The following is an 18507-nucleotide window of genomic DNA, read 5'->3' on the forward strand; positions in this document are numbered from 1 at the left end:
AACAGATAATTCCCTGCACTAAAACTAGAGGGTCATCCAATAAAAGTGACAGTGATTTTAGCAGAGGGGAAAGAAAGCAGGGCTTCTTCACACAGAGGATAATTCCCTCCAGGCATCTGCTAATGGTGGTCACCAGCTTTCATCCCCTTAGCTAAGGACTGGGGGAATCCATGGAGGGGCCAAGCTGTCACTGGTGATTAGCTTTACAGGCATAAAATCAATCCCCCATGTCCACAGGCAGGACTAGCTACAAGGGGCCACCACCACAGTTGTGCCCTGCTTGTGGGCTTCTTAATCGGCTCCGGACTGCCCACAACTGGAAAGTGAATTCCCAACTAGGTAGCCCAGGGACTTGGGACCTGTTGGCTGATGGCAGATCCCATCAGCCCCTGCAGCCAGCCTGGCCATCCATCAGGGATGGTGGGAGTTGTAGTCAGTAGCATCTAGAGGGCCACAGGTTCCCCACTCCCAAGACCACACCTCAGGCCTGGTTCAGCAAGTTTCTTCTGAATTTGTATAATCTCCAGCTCCTCACCAAACTAGTATTCCCAGGATTCTTTGGAAAAGCCATGACAATAAAGTGGAAGAAAACCAAAACACGTTTGCAGCCCAGATGGGGCTCACCCTGGAAGAAAAACCCCAGATGTTTCCACCATTCTTGTCTATAGTCGTCGTCAGATTTCTTTGCTGTTCTACAGAACTGGAAGATTTGGGGTTAGGGGTTTTTTTTGTGTGTGTGTGTGTGGTTGTTGGGTTTTTTGCATTCTCTGTTGGTTATCCAGTTGGAGAAACAACATTAAATATACACCAAAACTTGGGGGGAAATAAGAAACTCACAACTGCTCAAAGTAACTTATAATAAGCAGCTAGCGGAGTCCTGAGAGTCCAGGTGGAAAAATGTGTGCTTCTGGTTTCTTTGTCTCTTTGTTTAAAGCAGCCTTCGCTAACCTAATGCCCACCAGCTGTTTGGGACAACAGCTCACTTTGTTGGCTAGCTGGGACTGATGGGACTTGTAGTCCAAAATAGCTGGTAGGCACCAGATTGCCGGAGACTGTATTAAAGACACAAAATTGAATGCCTGCAAACAGTTGTTTCTACTTAAAGCACAAATGGCAAGACGTCTGCGTGGGATTTCTAGCCAAAGTCATTGGTTTGGTCTGTGGTCAGAGGGGACAGAGCGTTCTCCAGCGTTGTCACGAAGAGATGGAGGCAGTCGTGTCTAGAATCCAGGATAGCATTTCCTACTGAAAAACTGAGCTGTGGTAAGAAGAAAGCAAACCAGGAATGAGCTGGAGCATTTCCCAAGAGACGAATGTTTCAGGACAAGACAGAGACAGACGGTCAAGGTGAAAGATGACGCTCCTCCTAGCCCCACCAGCAAATGCCCATTTGTTGGTGTGTGGGACACAGCCTAGTTCAAAGTATGCTGTAGCTCAGTACATTACCGAGTTTCTTTTCTATCCCACATGGAGATGGGCTTATTGGGTTTTTCCCTCCAGGGTATGGAAGGAAAGGCTTGTGCTACAGTCTGCAGCAGCTGAGCAGAACTCTTTCCAAACAGCTCTGAAAACCTTTCACTTCCCCAGTTGCCAAATCTTGGAGGGAGGGAGGGAAAGAGACAGAGAAGGAGAAACGGAGTCCATCCATCAGGCTGTCATGCTTCAATGATATTCACTGAGGGCTTGTTTTTTGGAAACTAGAGGAGAGAGAAAGAGAGAAAAAGAGAGAATTATAAGGTACCCAGAAATGTGAAGTCAATACACCCTGGGGAAAATGGAGAATCTGTAGTCTGAGGGCTGGAGGTGAAGCTAGGATTAAACAGATGGTGTGTATTTCACTTCCATCTGAAATACAAGGAATAAGCAATCAATCCACCTTTCACACTAAATCTGTATAAATCAGTGTTTGCCAGCCTGGTGCCCTCCAGCAATTCTGATGGAAGTTGTGGTCCGAAATTAACTGGAGAATGCCACTATAGTTAATAACTATAATTCTGAAGAAAATGTGTTTCTTTTGTTTTGGGATGTTGCATGCACCTCAGCAGGCACCATCTTTGAAGGAGCATTTCCCCTATTTCTCTCTGGGGGGGGGGGGCGAGAGAGAGAGAGAGAGAGAGAGAGAGAGAGAGAGAGAGAGAGACTCTTCCAAAGACTTATAAGTGTTATTTGTTAATAGATTTATACCCTTCTGTTCTAAAGATTTTTCTTTCCCAGGGCAGCTTTACAGCATACAGTCAAGCCAAAGCAAAATGCCATCAATAAAAAACTCTTGATTCAGCATTTTAGCACCAGACCAGAAAGACTGGGTGAAGCTCACCAGTTGTGTCAATGGGGCATTCATGTGAACCCCTTGGAGCTGCCGTGAGAAAGTATCTCCCTTCCTGACTTCCTTTGGAAACACCTGGAGTTGTGCAATTGTCATTGTCCCTTTGATGAACACACTGAGGTTTTCATGGTGGGGGGCCCTTATGTGTCCTTAAGTGACTTTTTCTGCTACTGAAGAGACTGTCGCTGTGGCATGAATAATTCCTTCAACAGCAGAGTTAGCAGAACATGAAGGAGGTTTGTCAAAAGTTGATGCAGGGTCATGGCTGGCAAGGGCAAATGGCTACGGCACAGGGAAGCTGGAAGCATCATCACAATTAGTAGAGGTGAAGAAGATTTTATGAAGTTTGGTCCATTAGAGGCAAACCCTAACCCTTAGTTGGCATTGGCCTTTGACAGCATCCCCCCCACCCTACCTGGTGGATATTCCAAGCTCCTTCCTTGAGTCTCGCTTTCTGTTTTTGAAAACCTGAGTTTCTCTCCAGCTCTGTTCTTTCCAGAAATAAAATGGAAACGGTGCCAGAAGCCTTTGAACTGATTGCTCAGGGAAATGTTAACCCCTCCAGGGTTCTGGCCAGTGCCTACAGATGCACTGAACTGAGATAACTGACTTGGCACATATTGGCCAGTCCACCTAGGAGCTGGATGTGAGGATTTGTATATTGTGTTGGGCTGCAGAGACAGGACAGTGGTCTTGCTGGTGTCTGCCCAGCTGCCTACCTGACTGAGCTGCCAGAGGTGGTCTCTGGTATGGTGTGGAGAATCCCAGGACACTAGCTTTGGAAGTCTTCAGTATCTATGTCAATACTGCCTTGTCTGGGCTAGCTCAGGACTTGATGGCTGCTGTGACAACCAGGGGGCTGTCTCAACACCTCATGCACTTGACATATTGCAAGTCATACTCTAAATCTGGTTTTTACTTTAGCAAGATGGAGAAGGATCCAACGGGGGGGGGGGTGTTGGGGGGGCTGTTGATTATCACCTGGTTGTTATGGGTGGATCACTCCCTGGTAAAGTTTTGCTGTGACTTAGGTCCAGCTCACCCATGAGGCAGGGTGAAGGAGCTACCTCGGGTGGCAGAAACCCCTGAAGCAGCTCCCCTGTGGGCACACTGCTTGCTCCACCACCTCTGCCATCATTGGTGTCAATTTCCAGAAAGATTTTGAGAGATCTCACTGAAATCTCGCAAGATATTGAGATCTCACATGGTGCCACTATCGCCCCAAGCAAATTAAACAGAGACAAAAAAGCAGGAAGCAGACACACACACCCCAAGGGGCATACATCTCAATTTAAAAGTAAAACTTTAAACTCAATTTAAAATAAAAAAAACCAGGAGGCGCATGGCACCTTGGCAGCCACCAGGGTATTTTTTGAGGCTGCCATGGTGCCCGTGACCATCACTGGTCTGGCTTTGTGTTCAGAGGCAGAACATGGACTTTCAGCTCCAGTCAAAGCAAAGGCTACTTTTTAGAGAGGTTGGTTGCCTTGCCTCTCCCTCCCCAATTCCTGGCCCTTCTCACCTTGCTACGCAGGAGGCCCCCGCTCTGGTGTTCGGGGGTGCTGTTTTCTGAGGTGCTCTTGGTTTTCTCCTTGTTGTTATTTGGTTCGTTGTCTTTGATGATGTCGTACTGCCTGCAGAACAGGGCGATCACCCCTGAGGGGGAGAAAAAGCATCATAGGTCCCTCTGCCTTCCAGAAGGGCAACCAGGAGTATCGCCTGAACACCATTTGTTCCTGCGGCAAACCGTGAACCGCCTGGGGCCCTGCCCAAGGAGCTGTGGCTGACTCAGCTCCCTTAACCAGGCCAAGGTCTGCAAGGAAGTGGCGCAGCTGGAAATAAAAGGTAGCGCCGGCCAGCTCCCATCTCACCCCAATCTGACATGAAGTTTAACTACATGGAACTGTATTTGTGCAGAATGTTCCATGTCATTCCTTAGTTGTCTCCTCATTAAAAATGTAGACCTATCTCCCCCAACCTGGTGCCCACCAGATGTTTTGAACTACCACTCCCAACAGCCACAGCAGCACAGCCATATGATGCTGGGGCTGAAGGGGACTGTAGTCCAGAACACTGGGAGGGCACAAGGTTGGCAAAGGCTGCTTCAGACCTTCTCAGGCTGTCTCTTTGGTGTTATTCTGTCAAGGTCTATTATTGGCATTTGTACATATTTTTATATCACAACTGAAGAAACAAACATTATTCCTCCACGTCAACTGAAAACAAAATAACTGGGACAGGCATGATGGTGACGGAAGTGTTATAAAGTATCAACCGCATTAGAGGGAGTGAATAGGAGGGGAATTATTCACTCCCTCTATCTCAGGCTGTTTTGTGGAGTCTTTAGGGTTCTGTCAACATTTCTGATAAAGTTAATTATTGGCAGATTAAAAGCAACCAAAACACAGCAAATATGAACGTTCCATGGCGTCACAGCAGCTCAAACAGTAGCACCAGAGGCTTCATGGCCACAAGGGATAATACAGCAAAGGCTCTCCAGATAGCTAATATCTATAGTTGCTCAGCTTGCACCAGTGAGTTGCCCATTGGGATAGACTAGCAGTAGCCAATATGGTGGCCCTCCCAGCCACCCCTGATTATAGGCCATGCTGTCTGGGGATGATGGGAGTTGTAGTCCACTGCCTACCTGTTATACATATATGCTCTGGAGGAATAATTTCAGGTGGCAAGTCAAAGGGTGGGCTGGCTGACCTCAAAGGTTACACAATGCTGTTTTAAGCAAAGTAGTTTTGGAGCGTCACTTGTGCGAAGGGGCTGGAAGGCAGCCCTGTCTGCTAGCAAGCAAAAAGCAGGTGTCTGTTTGGCAGGGCACACACGCAAGGGTGGTGAGGACAGTGGAAAATTCCTTCGTCTCAGAATCCAGGCTGGGCACCGGTGACAAATGGAGGGGATGGCAGCATTTCCCACAACAGCCTCCGTGCTTTAGTGTGCTTGAATTGGCAGGCTTTCTGCTTGCGCGTTGCAAACACGATGTGACGGCTGTAGCAGGAAAGGGCAGCAGTGCAAATGACCCATCTCTGCCCCCGTAACACTCTCCGAACAGAGGACACGTTTCTACGCTCTTGGTAAAGACCGGATTCAAGAGGAAATGCTGGCTTGTGCTTGTAACCGAGGCCTTGGTGTTGGTTCTCCTCTTTGAGGAAGGCTGTTTTGGAGAGATTAACATGGCCAAATCATCAGCCCTGCAACTCAGTTCAGGGGCTAGAGCAGCCTTCCTCACCCTGCTGCATCAGGTCAGAGGTTTTGGCCTACAATTCCCATCAGACCCAACAGGCGTCACATGATGCTAGGACTGATAGGAGCTGTAGTCCAAGACCAGGTTGCACCAAGATTGCGTAGGATCAGCTCCAAACATCCCTGCAAAAGTGGAGTATTGTGTTCAGAGAATCAGAGAATCCTAACGTTGGAAGGGACCACGAGGGTCATCTGGTCCAACCCCCTGCAATGCAGGAGTCTTTTTGCCCAACATGGGGCTCAAACCCACAACCCTGAGATTAAGAGTCTCGTGTTCTACCAGCTGAGCTATCCAAGGAAGTATTCCACTCCAATAAGCATGTTCCCTCCCATGAAATTCATGCAGACGCCTATCAGCTCTGGATTGAAGTGATGGCAAGCCGGCCTGGAAGCCAGACCATCTCATTTGGAAACCCCTATAATACCAAATAAATGGAAGGCTGATAGGAATGGAAGGGGGAGCCTTAGATTTGTTCCTTCTGCCTAAGCTCTCAACATAAAGCAATTAATAAGTTAATATGTCAGCTTGCAAAGCTACTTCTGTAGGGCTGGCTGTTCAACAGCTTTGTTTTGTACCAGTGGCGTAGCGTGGGGGGTGCAGGGGGTGCCCGCCGCACCGGGCGCAACATCTGGGGGTTAGGGTTAGGGTGCGCAAATCCATGGGTTAGGGTGCGCAAATCCACGGGTTAGGGTGTGCAAATTACTTGCCTTGCCCCGGGTGCTGACAACCCACGCTACGCCACTGTTTTGTACCCCTCTGTGCACATCTTGTCTAAAAGAAACCAGAAAGTCCTTTGGCCAGGAAGCTGGAGAGTAGGGAGAGGCAAAATTTGTCCCCAGAGAAGGACGTAAATTATCCCGTTTGCTGTCTCATTGATTTGCTGGCCTGCTTGCTTCACCTGAAACGGCCCTCCTTCCCCCGTGCTTCCAGCGAAAGCAATTGCAAACCTCCCTGGCAGAGTGTTTCTGCTTTTCATAAATGTTTCATACTGCAGAAGGGGCAAAAGCAGCTGTCGATGGAGCTAGGGGGCTGAGCACAGAAAGCAAACAAGCCTGAGCTGCCTTTTGCATTAGCTCGTGCTTGGCAAGTCCCAGCTGGCAGGAGAAGGCAATGCAGAAGCGGCATGAAGAGGAGCCACTTCAGAGCTTGCTTTCATGTTCTGCTTGTTACATGCAACCCTACCCCTCTCATCCTAGGGTGATGTGACATCCAGCCCAGTGAGGGAGGGGAAAGCCCCCCCACTTGTCTCCATGGCAACAGAGCTCATTGTTGAGATACAGATGATGGGCACTTGGCTGAGCAGCCCAGGCCATCATCTTGACAAACAAACTGGTCTGACAGGTTTCCTCTTCTAGATTTTAGCTTCTAATACACATGATCACAGATCTGAAGGGACCTACTGTATGTCTACCACTCAGACTGACTCCTTCCTGAAACCTTCAACATTATTTAGCCTCCTGACATGTAGGCAAGTAGGTTTTGCAATATCCATTTTTAAGTGAGCCATTTGTGGGAGGGGTATACAAGAGCACAATAAGCAATTGTTATTCCACACTTTCCAGCACATTTTCTCATCACTTTCCTTACTGCAAAAGTCCTTTTACAGTATTTGGGGGATGGGATGGAAGCTATAGGAGGAAGCTTCCTGAACTGGTCAGGCCAGTGTCAGTGTAATGGCCTTAGCTGCTCAGCTAAGTATCCTGCATTTGCAGCTGAAAAGAGCAAGCTCCCTTGTCATAGAAACAAATGGGTGGGCCTTTCTCCACCTCTCCTGGCTGGATGCCAGGGTCATCCTAGAATGGAGAACAATAGGCCAAGCGGGGCTGTGTGGGGGTGAGTTTGGCTGGGCTGGAAGCTGGACAGAGAGGCTTGTCTTGCTCTGTGCTAAACCCAAAGCTGTGGCTTGGGGCTTCCCTGGAGACCTAAAGGAGAGGCAAGATCTATGGAAGTGTTAATTAATTAATTAATTAATTAATTATACCCCACCCATCTGGCTGGGCTTCCCCAGACACTCTGGATGGCTTCCAACAAAATATTAAAATACAGTTCTTTGGGCCCCTCCATCCTATACTCAGGTTGTATATATGTAAATAAAGTCATATATCCTAAAGACACTGCAATCTCCAATGACCCTCATTGCACCCTGGGTAAGTGCAGGCCCCCCTGGAGTCTCTTGCCGCTTGGAGATTGGCCAGGGTTCAAATCCCCACTCGGCCATGAAGCTCACTAGGGACCTTGGGCTGGTCACTGCTTCTTGGCCTAACCTACCTCACAAAGTTGTTGTGGGAATTAAATGAGGAGGAGGAGAACCATGGACACCACCACCTTGAGCTCCTTGGAAGGAAAGGTGGGGTAGAAATGTAAATAATAATAATAATAATAATAATAGGACTTTGATCTTTGTAAGCTGTTTTGCTCAGGGAACATTTATTTATTTTTGGCTAAAGAGGTAAAACAGCCTGATATTCAGTGCTTTTTTCCTAGAAAAATAGGTGCTGGTACTCACCATGAAGTTGTTACAGTATGTGTCATGTGTTTTAACAACAATGGGGGAAATTGCCGGTACCTTTGAGTATCCCCTGGAGAAAAGCACTGCTTATATTTATGCCCATTCTGCAGATGGAAGGTGGGCTGATGTTGAGAGAGAGAGATGCCTGAGGCTACCGAATTTGTTCATGGCCAAGGCAGTATTTAAACTGGGGGTTTATCGCTCACCCCCTTAAGTCGGTTCCATGCAGCCTGCTTAATGAGCATTCAGCCTGGCTTGTGTGCAGAGAGATTAGGCGGCGGCAGCTATTGAATGATAATCCACCTTGTTATCCTCCTCTTTCCAGTGCATTTCCTATCCTTATCCCGTCCAATCTTTCCAGGTGGAGGGGAGGTTTCAGATCAGTTTTAATTGTGCAGCCTGATGTGACTGAATCCCACCCGTAAACAGTGACTGTATGGGAAACGGCCTTAGACAATACTCTGCATTGGCTCGGGGAATATTCGTCAATATGTGTACACCTAAATATACAGAGCAGTCGATACGGATGGAAGAAGAGAGACAATAAAGAACAGGAGTCTCTGGGCATGTGCAGGAAGTACAGGCTTCCTCACCTACACCACACATCTGGGTTTATAGGGGGTAAAAATGTGAGGATATGAGTTCAAGGCACGTCCAAGCCTTCTGTTTTTACAAATGACTCACACTGGCAACAACCTGCTGGCAAACTTGCAGAATTATAGCAGAAGGGGCTTGAATATTTATGGAGACTATAAACTAGCACACTTTTATTTATTTTGACAGAGCAGGAACCATTATGGGATGGTGGGGAGTTGCCCCTCTAACTTTTCCATAGGCAGTCTTTCCTTATGACATCTCTTAAGAAGTCTAAAAAGAAAAGCCCAGCATGCCCAGTATTGCAAGCTAATCTTAATTCCAAAAGCAGACCTTAGATTCAACACAAATTACCGTACATTCAACACACATTTAAAGCACGTTGCTTTCCCCAAACCAAGGAAGCATGGTTCCCCCTTGCAGACCTGCAATTCCCAGTACCCTTATCAAATTCCCAGGGATCTTTGTGGGATGTTTTGTGTTTTACATGTGTGTTGGATGTGCTTTGAATGTCCTCATAAACTGGTCATACATCAACACCTATAGTTCTATGCTTCTGTCACAGAGGGAGCAGTTTTGCTTACAGGAAAGTTTTCTTTTTGTCTCTCCACGCCTGCCCTCCCCCTCAATTCCTGGTAGTAGATTTTAAGAGGATTGGGGCTTACTGCCATTCTGCTGGTTTATGCTCTAATAATGCTTCAGGCCATTTATTGTTTTAACAATTCTGTCATTTTAACAGGGGGTAGTTAAATAGGCACTCTAGTAAAAAATACCAATAACACAGAGAAACAGGAGCGGATTGCAAGGCAGGCATAGGGTGACAATTTACACTTGATTTGTCTGTTTAGACTTCTTCAGAATTTCAGAGAAGGCACATAGTGAGAAATCTTGACTGGCTGGCAATTTACAGTGGTACCTCGGGTTAAGCACGATTTCTGTTCTCATCCTGAAGCAAAGTTCTTAACCCAAGGTATTATTTTTGGGTTAGCGGAGTCTGTAACCTGAAGCGCATGTAACCTGAGGTACCACTGTACAAGACTCTGATGGGACAAATAAAGGCAAAAGAGTCTTGTGGCACTGGGGAATATCCAGGGAGGTGAGTGGCTATTGTGAAGTTATTTCAGTTCCTAACAAGTCCCAACCCCAGGGACTCAGCTGTTTCTCAGCTAAAGAAATAGCTGTTTGAATGTGCACCAGATGGCGACAGAGCAGGAAATTTTAAAACACGGTTTTCCATAGAGATTTTTTTCTTTTGTTTTTACAATCTAACTTCTGACTTTTTAAAATAGCATTCTCCCCCCCCCCATGTTTAGATCCACCCCAGGAAACAAGCTGGTTAAGAGCACATTGTAAACCCAACAAAATCTAGAAAGATAACAACCATACTTGTGTGCAAGCTGGTAAAATTCTAATAATCTCTATACTTGATTATAGTCAAACCCAAGCACATGTAACCCAAATAACTGCTTATTCTTCCTCATTCATCCCTCCCTCTGCCCTCTTTCCTCTGCAGTCTGATCTGTGTTCAGTTTTAGACTGGAAACATAATTGGGGCAGCAGCCTCTCCTCTTGTACTTTTTAAAGCATCCAACTCACACAGGCGGGGATATTGTGAAAACAACTGCCCAGTTATGACCACCTGCGCATATGTCTTCATGGTCTTTTTGTCTTTTTGCACAAAATTCTCTGTCCAAAAACCCCAATACATGCATTTATTTTGCATGCATTTAAGGGACTCCTACTGACCTGCCCACATGAACAAGACCACGACAATGATGAGGATCTCCCCGGCTCGCAGCTGCTGGTTTTTCTCTCCCATCTCCTTCATCGTCACCTCATCTGCACAGGATGGGGGAAAAGAGAGAGAGAGAGATGGCAGGCGGACCTTAGCTCCATTCCAAACCTACCCTCACAGATTTTTGTTACCCTAAACAAAGAATTGGGCAAAGAGTTGACTTGTGAAGCACGGCTTTCAAGTATGCAAGGTATCCCTAGGTGAGAGGATCATGTGGCTTCCCCCAATGTACCTCAGAGCCTCTGATAGCAGCCTTTGCCAACCTGGTGGTGTCCAGGCATTTTGGACCACACCTTCCATCAGCCCCAGGCGGCAGCATCCTGTGGCATTGCAGAGGCTTTTTAGATAGACACCTCTCAGCTTGGAGAAACAAACCATGGCACCCTCAGCCCCTCCCTCACAAGGGACCTGGTCAAGGTCTCCCCAGCTATGAGAAGATATGCTGTGCTTCTATTTAATTCATAGTTATCATTTCTACATGTGTATAAACAAACGAAAGCAGATCTGTGGCCTCTTTTTGTGCAATGTATAAGTGGTCATCCTGTCCTAACTCAGAGTAGACCCCTTGCTGGCCCTACGTCAGTCATATCCTTTCATTTTACTGGGTCTGCACTGAGTAAACCTTATTTTGGTACAACCCAGAGGATTTCAGAATGTTCAAGGTTTTCTCACACTTGAGTGATGAGCAACTTCTATCCCCTTCTGCCTTGCTGGGTGCTAGGTCACTCATTGTTATCCCACCACCCCCTGCCCCCACGCACTATTCTGTTCCTCCTTGCTGTTTTCCCAGCCACCAAACAGATTTTTGCAAACCTGGAAAGGCTGCTGTGGTGCCTGATGTGGGTGTATACCACCCTAGCCCTTTTGCACAAATCCACACAATGCAGAACCCACCCCCCAATACACACGCAACAGCTTCGCCTTTTGTTCCAGCTGGGCAGGTGCTTGAAAAGGCCCAGTAACCCAAGGGCTGTATCATGGACCTGGCAGGTCGCAAGGCAGGGCTGATGCATTCCCTCTTGGGCAGGGGGGTTGGCAGCAGCAGCAAATGTTGCACAGCCCCACTTTAGGCCTTCCAGCTGCTTGATTCCACTTCCCAGCTGTGCTGAAAGAAGGATGTTCATCTGACCAGCTAGAGGGCCCTGGAGGAAGGGGCCACAGCAGTGGACACCTTCCCCCTGGAAGAGGCAGGGTGCGCAAAATGAGAATTATCTCCTGCTGGCTCTCACCTTCTTCTGGTACTCCATCCCAGCTGACAGCAGTGGCTCAGTGGGGTCCCTTTGCCACTTCTTGCAGCTCCACTTCGCTGCCCTCCTGCAAACAGTGTCCCTTGTCTCCCACCTCCCGGGGCCCACAGCCTCCTCCTGACTTGCCTTTGTTTTTGGAAGCCAGTTTCTCCGCTTCCCGGGGGGTCTTGAAGTGGACTGGTTCGCTGGCTGGACTCTGGCCTTGGATGCTGATGGACTGGACGTGCACAATGTACTCGGTGTCCTCCTCTAGGTCCCAGAGGGAGCACGAGCGGGTGGTGGTGTTCACCTCCTGGATGAAGCGCAGCATCCTGACATCCTTCTTCTGCAGGGGGAGAAAGCAAAACACCCACATATTCCAAAGGGCCAAATGAGAAATGGCAGCAGCAGGTCCCATGGTTTAAACCAGAGCCTGTCCCAATCAGAGGCGTAGCAAGGTCAGGTGGTAGCCAGTGCGGAAAATTCCTTATCAAACCCCCCCCCCCATACACACATTCAAATTATTAAAAGAAAGAAAATTAAGATACTTAGAGTCGCAAGTGTTATTTTCTGTTTCATTTACTAAACATTGTGAGCATAAACAGCTTTGGCTTAGCGGCCCAGGAGGTCGTCCGCAGTGCCCACGCGCCCCAGAGCCCAACCGCTGTTGGCAGGTGCTAAGGCCACTGGTTCAGGGACCTGCCTCCCAGCTGCTTTTGGTTCCTATGTTTTTGCAAGAGCTCATTCAGACACAGTTTATTGACTGCTTTTGACCACTCTCCTCTACTCTTATCAGGGTGGTTGAAACAGGAACCAGCAGCCTGCGGAGGCCGCTGCAGTGGCCCAAAAAACCCAACCACTGCTGGCAGGAGGCTATGCAAGCTGGCCTTGGCAGCACCAGCCCTTTCCTGTGCCTATCAGCCACAGCCAATTGGCCGGCTGGTTTGTGGGCTGGACGAAGGTCCCAAGGCAAGGAGGGCGGCATCTGGGACCTGGGGAGCCCTGCCAATCTCTCGGAGAGGTGCTACAATAAGTTTATTTTAAAAATACTTATTTTCTCCAGTTTGTCACCCCCCCTCATTTGTGGCACCCAGAGCGAACCGCTCCATCGCACACCCCTTCCTATGCCACTGGTCCCAATCATTTGCTTGCTACTTTGAAATAACTTGTTTTTGCTCACAGGACAAGGTGTCAGAAGACCTTTAAATTCTGATGACAGGGGAATGTCTGAATGGACGGAGGGAAGAGAGAGTCATTGCATCTTTCTGAAAGTTGATTGACAAGGAAATTCTTTAGGCAGTGAGTTGCATCAGCCTCTTAATTACTGTAACAGTTTGTTCAGGTTTCATATAAATTTATTCAGGTTTGTGTATATCTTTTATTTTTACATCTGTTAAAAATAGGAACTGAAAGGAAACGCTGTGATTTGCCAGGGATAGTCAAAATATTTTATTTTTTATTTTTTTGTCAACTAGTGCTACTTTCATAAGGATATGTAGATCCCATTGTTAAATTCTTATTTAAAGATCTGATGACTAGATGTAAAGAAACAATTCTGAATCTGAGGTTGCTTCCAGACAACCTCTTTACTGATTCAACCGCACAAAGTTGCTGATAGGTTAGACAACATTGGCTGTTTATTGAACCTCCATTCTGATCTTGCAAAAAGTCCAGTTTTAATGGAAGGGATTTTGCCACCTACCTGCTGGGAGATGGCAAATCCTATGACCACCTCTTCTTCCAGGACGTCCCAGGTCACAACAGCTGAGTTGGCTTTCAGGAGCTTGACTGTGACATTGACTGGAGCGGAGGGGCTGTCTGCAAGGAGAGGGAGATTCACATCACATGAATGGAGAAGATGCTTAGCAGGAGAGAAGGAAGCTGGAAGGACTTATTCACACCACACATGATTAGCTAATGGAATTGACTGACAGAAAAAAACATAATAAATAATAACAGCAATCTATGGCTTTTTAAACTGCAGGGGGTTTATTGCTTTTTTTTGTTACTATGTTGAGCATTTTTGTGTTTTTATGTTATAAACCACCCTGTGTTCCTTTGCTGAAGGGCAGTATTATTATTAGGCACTCCCTCCCACCTGAAGAAGAGCTGATGGTTGCTCATACTGGGGTGGTTTGGAGAAATGCAGAAGGGAAATTTGTGGAGGCAACATGTCTGGATAGCTAGTAGCCCTTACAGCTAAATGGAACCTTAGTATTCAGAGGCCATGCATTGCAATGCTTCTGGCCAGTAGCAGTGGATCTGTATCAAGAAGCAATCACTGAACAATTAACTCCCATGGAAACACATCACCTGTGGTCTCCCTAATAAATGATGCATCTGGCAATTTTGCCCAGGACTGTTAAGAGACACTCCAGCAAGACCTCTGGATCCATTAGCCTTCTCCTGCACAGACGCCTCCCAGTCTTACAACACCTTAAAAGATTGGGAGAATGTAGGCAGCATGCTTTGAATGAAGAAGAAGAATTATGCAGGAATAATGGTAATGAAGACTCTGCCATGTGTGTGCATGGATCTACATATGCAGCACAGATAAGCCCCTAACCGGATAGGCGCTAGGAAAAACACCAGTTTACACATTAGAATATGCCCTAGGGAAAGGAGGGAATGCAGGCAAAGGCTGTTTTGTGTACATTTAGCCTCACAATGGTCCTAAGAAATAGATAAGACTATGGGCTTTCCATACCTCATCTTACTGTGGATTTCGTCTATGTGGTGCTCCCCTCTAACTGTTACTGTCCCAAACTTTCCCCTCCATATATGCAGAGATTCCCTATATGCAATTGATGCAGCTCTCCTATATGAATTTTCAAAGCAAAGGGGGCCTCTGGATTTAGAGAAGAGAAAGTGTGGGACAGCAGTAGCTGGATAATGGGCAAGGAGGCACAAGGGATTCACAGTATGCATAAGGATGAGATATGGGTGGGTCCTGAGATGTAGAGAGACAAGTGAATTCACCCAGAGAACAGGAAAACTCACTTGAGAAATCTCACATGAAGGGGTGGGCAAAGGGAAGCAAGTAAGAAGGTATCTTCTTCCCCTCTCTCTCACTAACTGCATTGCTCTAATTCCAAAATTATACTGGAGCAAGATATTTAGTTGCCATTGGAAAGCCCAATCCCAAGTGAAAAGCAAGCCAGTAAATTTGGAGCCTGTTACTTAACAGGGTCTGCAAGATTCCCAGCAGGTGTCAGGAGGCCAGCAAGAAACTAGCCAGTGGCCCATTCGCTTACCTAGAGCCTGTCACTGTTTTTTTTTATCATAGCTACTCTTTGGGACGGGACACAGGTGGCGCTGTGGGTTAACGCCTCAGCGCCTAGGACTTGCTGATCGAAAGGTCGGCGGTTCGAATCCCTGCTGTGGGGTGCGCTCCCGCTGCTCGGTCCCAGCGCCTGCCAACCTAGCAGTTCGAAAGCACCTCCGGGTGCAAGTAGATAAATAGGGACCGCTTTCTAGCGGGAAGGTAAACGGCGTTTCCGTGTGCGGCTCTGGCTCGCCAGAGCAGCGATGTCACGCTGGCCACGTGACCCGGAAGTGTCTTCGGACAGCCCTGGCCTCTTAAGTGAGATGGCGCACAACCCCAGAGTCTGTCAAGACTGGCCCGTACGGGCAGGGGTACCTTTACACTTTCTCTTCTCTAAATCCAGAGGCCCCCTTTGCTTTGAAAATTCATATAGGAGAGCTGCATCAATTGCATATAGGGAATCTCTGCATATATGGAGGGGAAAGTTTGGGACAGTAACAGTTAGAGGGGAGCACCACATAGATGAAATCCACAGTAAGATGAGGTATGGAAAGCCCATAGTCTTATCTATTTCTTAGGACCATTGTGAGGCTAAATGTACACAAAACAGCCTTTGCCTGCATTCCCTCCTTTCCCTAGGGCATATTCTAATGTGTAAACTGGTGTTTTTCCTAGCGCCTATCCGGTTAGGGGCTTATCTGTGCTGCATATGTAGATCCATGCACACACATGGCAGAGTCTTCATTACCATTACCTTTACCTACCTACCTTTACCTTTACCTACTCTTTGGGATTTGGGAGGAATACAAGGTTCTTAGAAAAAGAAAAAAGAAAGCACATATCTAGTTATAGGATGTGCATGTCCATTTCTGCTACAGCTGTCTCATCACTGCCTTAAGCTTTACTTTTAAAGCATTACTTTTAAAAATAAATAATCGTGGATTAGAACTTAAGTCTTCTCTGAACAGCCAACTAGATGGATGGGTGCCAATTTAGCAGCTGCTCCTTTGGCATGCAAAAAGCAGACAAAAGGGATTCACAGCACAATCCTGCACATGCCTACTCTGAGTAAGTCCCAATGAGTTCAGCAGGGCTTACTCCTCCCAGGTCAAGCGGGCACAGTCTTGCAGTCTCGGCATGACTGCGGCTGCATCCTGCTGTTGCAGCTGAGCTCTCCCAAGGGCAACCAGCACTGGAGCTCAGCTCCCATCCCCGCTGGCCGCTCTGAAGGGCCAAAAAGCAGCAACTTTCCTGGCTGCAGTTGAGAGCCTTTGAGCTCTGGGGCTTCCTAAGCTGCACTTACGGTAAAAGCAGCAAGGGAGCACAGCGGAATTTGTCTCAAGGCCAGGCAGTGAGGAGTTTGTAGGTCACTTTGTTCCCGTTCTGCAGGGTGCATCCCCGACATTGTAAAAAGCTTAAAGACTGCAGAGCCTTTCCAGAAGGGTCAAGGGATGCCGAAAGCTTTTTAGCAGCAAGCGAGAGTCACGCATGGTGGTGCACTCATTGTGGAACTTGCGTTGTGCCCATTTGCACTTCACCTTCCCACACACTCTATTCATACAGACACACAACACTCATGCGAACACACACTAGCACCCACGCAGTCCAAGAGAGAAGTCAAAAGCCCTCCCACCCAAGAGATTTGGAGGTTTCAAAGCCTGCAGTCTCCAGATTCCTGCCTTTTGTTTTCCATTTTTTTCTGCAAATGAACAGGCATACTATGCATTCATTCATGGTTCTAGGCAGCCATAGGAAGCACCCTAAAAGCTTACTTTTATTTTGCACACACACACACACACACACACACACACACACACACACACACACCATTTGCTGTGGGTTCAAAGTGCTTCCCATATGTAGTCATCCTTGCAAGAGACCTGTGAGGGTGAAGAGTGTCCAGATCTGGGGGAACTTGAGGAAACAGGGCCTTAGATAAGGGCACTGAAGTTTAAGATGAGATTTGAACCCAGGGATCCTGCATCAGCTCACACACTTACCAACTCAGGAAATTCAGGGAGGACTTTTCTTTTTTAAAAAAAGATTTTTATTGAAGTTTCAGAGATTTATATAAGAAACAAAACAAAACAAAAATACAAACAGACAAAAATAACAAAAAACAAGTATAATTTCAGTCCCTTATTTTCTTATAACTTACTTCCCCGACTTCCTCATATCTCCCCTTTCTGTATTCCAATTTCTAATTTGTTAATTCAGCAAATCCTTTCCTTTGTTTTTCATTTAATTTTTAACCTTTCTTTTCATTTTACTTATCCATTACTGCTGAAGGACTTTTCAATGTCTTAATACAGATTAGCCAAAGGAACCTCAAATCAGAGGCGCCCTGCTGCCCTGCTAGTTACCACTTCCCAATCTGAACGGCGAGCCTGCTTACAGATGTCCCATAGACATGGTGAGATGCCCAATTCTGGAGCTATCAAAGAAACAGGTGGCAATTCCACACCGAGGTGGGGATGATTCTTCACCAGTTTGGCTGCAAAGACCAAGCTCCTGTGCCAAAGTGCCACCACCTCTAGGCTGGGCCCCTGGCCTGGATGCCCCTCCAGCCATTTGAAGCTATAGCTAAGTGGGCTGGGCTGGGCTGGGCTGCCTTTGTCTACTTCCAGGCATTGCTTAGTGGAACCTGCCAGGAAGCTCTAAATGTCAAGATGCCATCGTGGCAGCTTTCTGTTCCCTGTGCTGTGACCTTTTCTGCAGAAATGAGAGGCGTAAGAACATGACCTGCAGTTCTGTTGCTAAGTTTTCTGATCTCTATTCACTCACTCACTCGCTCAAGAGCTGGAACCTGACCACCCCTCTCTCGCTCTCATTCTCTTTCCTCCTCTCGGGGCTGTGGGGGTCCTTGTTTCTTTCTTGGAAGTGGAGGTGTGGATATAAAAGGGTTTCCCGCCTTCCTCGTGCACTTTGCTATTCAGAGAATTCTTTTTTGCACTCTTCTCTGTGGGGCCCCCACATGGAGAATAATAGCGTGCCAACTTTATGGGTTTTTTAGCAAGGACTGAAAGCATTCTCCAGAGTGCCTTAGTGACAAAGGTACACACAAAAATCCTGGGCCCACCTCTGCCATTTATTTGGACCTGGAGTCACACAGAGGCCGTGGGAAGGAATGATGGATAGGGATGGATGCTGAACCACCTTGTCCCCCTGCCACTTTGAGAGGACAAAGTCCCCCTGGCAGCCTGGCCTTTTGTTCTCGAAAGGACAGAGGAAACTGCTCTGAAAACCACTGAGCAGCAAATGGGGCCAGAGGCACCATAATCGTAGGCCTCCAGCAAGCCATGGGTGGGTGTAGCTGGAGCCAGCAGCCAAGGTGGTGGGGGGTTTAGAACGCACTCCACCCCTTTCCCAAGAAGTTGATTTCTAAAAGAGGAAAGCACCAAGCACAGAGATTTTAAAGGCTCCACAGTTCGTGGGGGGGGGGGAGAAGGGCATTGTAGAAGCAGCCTTGTCTTTTACTTCTGAGCCCTAGATTTGGTGGAGGAATTTGATGCAGTTCACATTTAAAGGCGAACCTA

The 18507-nt window shown here is 47.3% G+C and overlaps 1 protein-coding gene and 1 long non-coding RNA gene across 3 annotated transcripts in view; one reads left to right on the forward strand and one right to left on the reverse strand.

The window, feature by feature from the left end:
• Positions 1-749: 749 nt before the first annotated feature.
• FNDC5 (fibronectin type III domain containing 5) overlaps positions 750-18507 on the reverse strand; it is a 36023-nt gene continuing 18265 nt past the window's right edge. The window contains exons 2-6 of the mRNA XM_081924213.1: positions 13409-13524; positions 11854-12052; positions 10432-10524; positions 3849-3982; positions 750-1697 (exon numbers count right to left, since the gene is read on the reverse strand). Of these exons, the coding sequence (XP_081780339.1) occupies positions 1656-1697; positions 3849-3982; positions 10432-10524; positions 11854-12052; positions 13409-13524 (584 nt within the window). The 3' untranslated portion in view covers positions 750-1655. The remainder of the gene's footprint in view (positions 1698-3848; positions 3983-10431; positions 10525-11853; positions 12053-13408; positions 13525-18507) is intronic.
• LOC309377227 lies at positions 6815-13594 on the forward strand. Of its 2 annotated transcripts, none has more exons than XR_014171491.1 (3): positions 6815-7054; positions 12889-13005; positions 13451-13594. It is a non-coding gene; the product is annotated as an uncharacterized lncRNA (long non-coding RNA). The 2 variants fall into 2 exon arrangements; XR_014171492.1 differs by lacking the exon at positions 6815-7054 and adding an exon at positions 8450-8712.

The sequence above is a fragment of the Podarcis melisellensis genome, assembly GCF_964234715.1.
Source record: "Podarcis melisellensis genome assembly, chromosome: 8".
In the NCBI taxonomy this organism is placed as follows: Eukaryota; Metazoa; Chordata; class Lepidosauria; order Squamata; family Lacertidae; genus Podarcis; species Podarcis melisellensis.